Here is a 3,977-nt window from a genome sequence, read left to right as displayed (position 1 = left end):
GCCCGCAAGGCCGCCGTTGGGGTCGTCCGCCGGCACGGCGGTCGCGTCGGTGCCGTGGAACTGACGCACGTGACCCAAGCAAAACTCGACGCCGCGCGCGTCCTTGGCCAGGATCCAAGTGCGGGTGCGCGCGTACAGGTTGATCCACCACTGCATGTTTCCCATGGCGGCCTGCTGCGCCGGGCTGAGGTTGTCCCATGCGTAGAAGCGAAGCGAGACGGGCAACCCCGCGGTCAACGGGTAGCGCGGAGCGGGAGGGCCAGGCACGTTGAGCGACGCCCCCGCCGCGCCTTGCCCCACCCCGCGTCCGTACACATACAGCACCTCCGCCGGCAACCGCTTCGCAGCGGGGCCGCTGCCCGCGCCGCTGCCGCCCGCGGCGCGCTTGCGGCGAGCCGGAGCGGCCGTCTGGCCCACCTAATCGGCAAACCTCATAGTACCGGGTCGGCCACTGTGACAGCGACAAAAGCTAGGCGCCTTTTGCTGCACTGCGAGGTTCTCCTTGCCTGCCCCGCCCGCCCCCGTACCGCGCCTCGCGGCGGGGGCGGCCGTTGGCCGCGGTCGCACCTACTCGCAATGGTGATGCGGCGTGTGGGAAAGCGGTCGGGGCGGCGGCTCGGGCGGGGACAGGGGAGAGATCGGGGGGGGGGGGGAGGCACCCCAATGGAAAGCCCCTTGTTGAGCCGCCCCCAGCGGTTGCGCACTGCGCTGCCGGTGCGATCTTGGTGTAGCCCTCCATCGCGGATGATCTGCATCCACTGCTCGCCATACTTCTCAACGCCCCGGCGGATAACCGCGTCCTCCTCCAAGGTCCACGCGACTGCCGTGCAAACGCGTCTTGCTGCGCTGCCGCCGCTGCCTCCCGCCGCCGTACCGCCCGCCGCCGGTGCCGCGCTGCTCGCCGCGCCTACGGGACATGTCTCGGACACATCAGCGACGTGTCCTGGACATGTCGTGCCGTCGTGCTGCACCGTGATCTCGCGCGATCTCGGGTGATCTCTCGCGATCTCTCGCGATCTCTCGGGTCAACTCTCGCAATCTCGAGTGATCTCGCGCGATCTCTCGGGCGATCTCTCGCGATCTCGAGTGATCTCGCGCGATCTCGGGTGATCTCTCGGGTGATCTCGCGCGATCTCGAGTGATCTCGCGCGATCTCGGGCGATGCCTCTCCGCGCACCTGGCTCTGCCGGCGACGCTGCAGGGACTGAAAGTCCCAGCCGCGATACGCGCCGCGCCGCCGCCGCCGCGCGCGTGTCCTCATCGTCTCGCTCGAGCCACCACTCGTCGCCTGCTTGCGTCGACACCCAAGCGTCGTACACGGCGCTGTTGTATGGAAAGTCGAAGCGGACGAGGAACGAGTCGTCGCGTCGCGCGTCCAACCCGACCTCAAAATTGAGGTCCCGTGCGACGACTGTACCCGCGGTCTCCTCGGTCTGCGCCGGAAGGGGGGAGGGGTGAGGCGACGACTGATGTGAGTGTTGACGTGGGGAGTGTGTGATGGTCAGTGTACACCTCGCCGTCCTCCGTCTCAGTCCTCAGCACGATGCGCACGCCCGGGGCGGCGACGTCGCGCGCGTTCGCGAGGTGCCGCGAGTAGGCCAGCGCGGCGGCGGCCGCAGTCGGGTAGTACCCTGATGGTTTGGCTGGGGCCCCAATTTGGTAGCCCTGCCGAGTGGTGTCCCACTTGACATGCTTGTAGCCGGTGACGCTTTGGGGGCGCGAGTAGAGCTTGAGGCCCTCCCTCGAGACGGCCTGTGTGAGCTCAAGCTGGGCCGCCGCCTCCGCCTTGATCACCTCCGCCGCGGCCGCCGCGCCCGCCGCAAGCGCGCCCGCCTCGCCCGCCCTAGCTACCTCGCAAGCTGCTTTCCTCGCCGCAGCAACGGCGGCTGGCGCCACAACTCCTGCCCCTCGCGCCGCCGTCGCCGCCGCCGCCGCCGCCGCCTCGGCCGCCGCCTCGGCCGCCGTCTCGCGCTCGGCCGCCGCCGCGCCGGCAGCCACCGCGTCCTCTTTGCTCTTGCCGCTCCGCAAGGCGGCGCGCGCCGCCATACCGGCGGCCGCAATGGCGGAGGATGTCTCGCGGCGCTGGTGCGCCGCCGCCTCCGCCGCCTCCGCCGCCGCCTCGGCCGCCGTCTCGCGCTCCGCCGCCGCCGCGCCGGCAGCCACCGCGTCCTCTTTGCTCTTGCCGCTCAGTGAGGCCTTGCGAGCCGCCACACCGGCGGCCGCGATGGCGGCGGAGGAAGTCTCGCGGCGCTGGTGCGCCGCCGCCTCCGCCGCCTCCGCCGCCGCCTCGGCCGCCGTCTCGCGCTCCGCCGCCGCCGCGCCGGCAGCCACCGCGTCCTCTTTGCTCTTGCCGCTCAGTGAGGCGGCGCGCGCCGCCATACCGGCGGCCGCAATGGCGGAGGATGTCTCGCGGCGCTGGTGCGCCGCCGCCTCCGCCGCCTCCGCCGCCGCCTCGGCCGCCGTCTCGCGCTCCGCCGCCGCCGCGCCGGCAGCCACCGCGTCCTCTTTGCTCTTGCCGCTCAGTGAGGCCTTGCGAGCCGCCACACCGGCGGCCGCGATGGCGGCGGAGGAAGTCTCGCGGCGCTGGCGCGCCGCCGCCTCTGCCGCCTCCGCCGCCTCCGCCGCCGCCGCCACCGCCCGCGGGTCGCGCTCGGCCTCCGCCGCCGACTGCGTCAGCACCGCCGCCGCGCCGGCCGCCACCACCTCCGCCTCCTCCTCACCGCGCCACGCCGCGCTGCACGCCGCCGCTCCCGCCTTCTTGACAGCGGCGGCCGAAGCGCCTCCCGCCGCCGCAGCGCCCTCCGCCGCCGCCGCCGCCGGCGTCCGAAAGCGGCGCGCCGCGTGGCCTGCCGCCTCGCCCGCCGCCTTGATGGCCGCCTCCGACGCGCCGCTCGCCCTCGCAGCGCCCTCCGCGGCGGCGGCGGCCTCGCGCCCCACCCGCTCCACCGTGTCCGCCTAAAGCGATGCTTCCGGGAACGTTCCGGAAACGGGCAACGCATGCGCATGTCTGAGCGCCGGCCCGCCGGTGCGGAGCGGTGCTGCTGCACGCGCGACCGCGTGCAGCCGCGCTGCGCGCCCAGCGCGGCCGCCGAAGCCGAGAGCCTACGCGAGAGAGAGCGGAGAGGGAGTGACTGCCGCGTGGGAGCAAGCGACGGCGAAAGTAGCATTAAACGCTCCCCAGGACCCACGCGTCCGTCGCGCCCGCCTCGAACCGCGCGAGCTCGGCCTCGCGCACCTCCGCCTGCTCCTCGTCGGTGCGCTTCGCCATCGCCGCGAACTTGTCGAGGCAGATCAGCCTGCCCGCATGGATGAAGTTGAGCGTCACGCCCCACGCGGTGATCCAGCTGCGCACCTGCAGAGAGGGGCGAGGTGCGGTGGAGGCGCGTCGACGGGGAGAGGAGACGCGGGGGTGGGGGAGCGCGCGCCCTGCCCTTCAAGCGGTAGCCGATGAGGATGTTGCGCGCCTGCACCGCCACGCGCCGCTTCATCTTCTCCGGCTCGACGATGCGGTGCGTGTGCATGTAGAGCTTGCGCAGGAGCTGCTGAAATGGCCGGTCGCAGCCGCGCGGCGTCGCGTCGGCCGCAGAGAGCGAGAACTTCTTGACGTGCCGCTCGCTGTGTAGGTCGAGGTAGATGACCGTCACCTCTGCGCTCGCGCCCGCCTTGATGGCGGGGAGGATGCCGCGCACCTGCGCCTGCACCCGTGTGTGCGCCTGACAGGGGACAGGAGAGGGAGAGGGAGCGGTCTACAAAGGCGGGCGCTCAGAGTGACACTGGTGCGGGGTGGCGCGTACAATGTGCGTGGACCAATAGAGCCCGACCTTTGCCGCATTCCCGCCCTCCTCCTCCCCCCCCTCCTCCACGAACACCCCCGCCCCCCGGCGCCCCCCCCCGGTCGCGCGCCGGGGGGGGCCGGGGGGCCCCGGGGGCCGGGGGGGGCGGGGGGGGGGGCGGGGGGGGGGGGGGGGCGGGGGGGG

At 73.3% G+C, this 3,977-nt stretch overlaps 1 protein-coding gene across 1 annotated transcript in view; it reads right to left on the bottom strand.

The window, feature by feature from the left end:
- EMIHUDRAFT_463505 (hypothetical protein) overlaps nucleotides 1-3,977 on the bottom strand; it is a gene marked incomplete at both ends in the record, with an annotated part of 6,148 nt that overhangs the window by 238 nt on the left and 1,933 nt on the right. The window contains 8 exons of the mRNA XM_005777628.1: nucleotides 75-417; nucleotides 478-567; nucleotides 660-907; nucleotides 1,178-1,433; nucleotides 1,513-2,955; nucleotides 3,055-3,102; nucleotides 3,185-3,352; nucleotides 3,471-3,713. Of these exons, the coding sequence (XP_005777685.1) occupies nucleotides 75-417; nucleotides 478-567; nucleotides 660-907; nucleotides 1,178-1,433; nucleotides 1,513-2,955; nucleotides 3,055-3,102; nucleotides 3,185-3,352; nucleotides 3,471-3,713 (2,839 nt within the window). The remainder of the gene's footprint in view (nucleotides 1-74; nucleotides 418-477; nucleotides 568-659; nucleotides 908-1,177; nucleotides 1,434-1,512; nucleotides 2,956-3,054; nucleotides 3,103-3,184; nucleotides 3,353-3,470; nucleotides 3,714-3,977) is intronic.

This window comes from Emiliania huxleyi (genome assembly GCF_000372725.1).
Source record: "Emiliania huxleyi CCMP1516 unplaced genomic scaffold EMIHUscaffold_26, whole genome shotgun sequence".
Lineage (NCBI taxonomy): Eukaryota > Haptophyta > Isochrysidales > Noelaerhabdaceae > Emiliania > Emiliania huxleyi.
The sequence above is the reverse complement of the archived record's forward strand: the minus strand, read 5'-3'. Positions and strand labels throughout refer to the sequence as shown.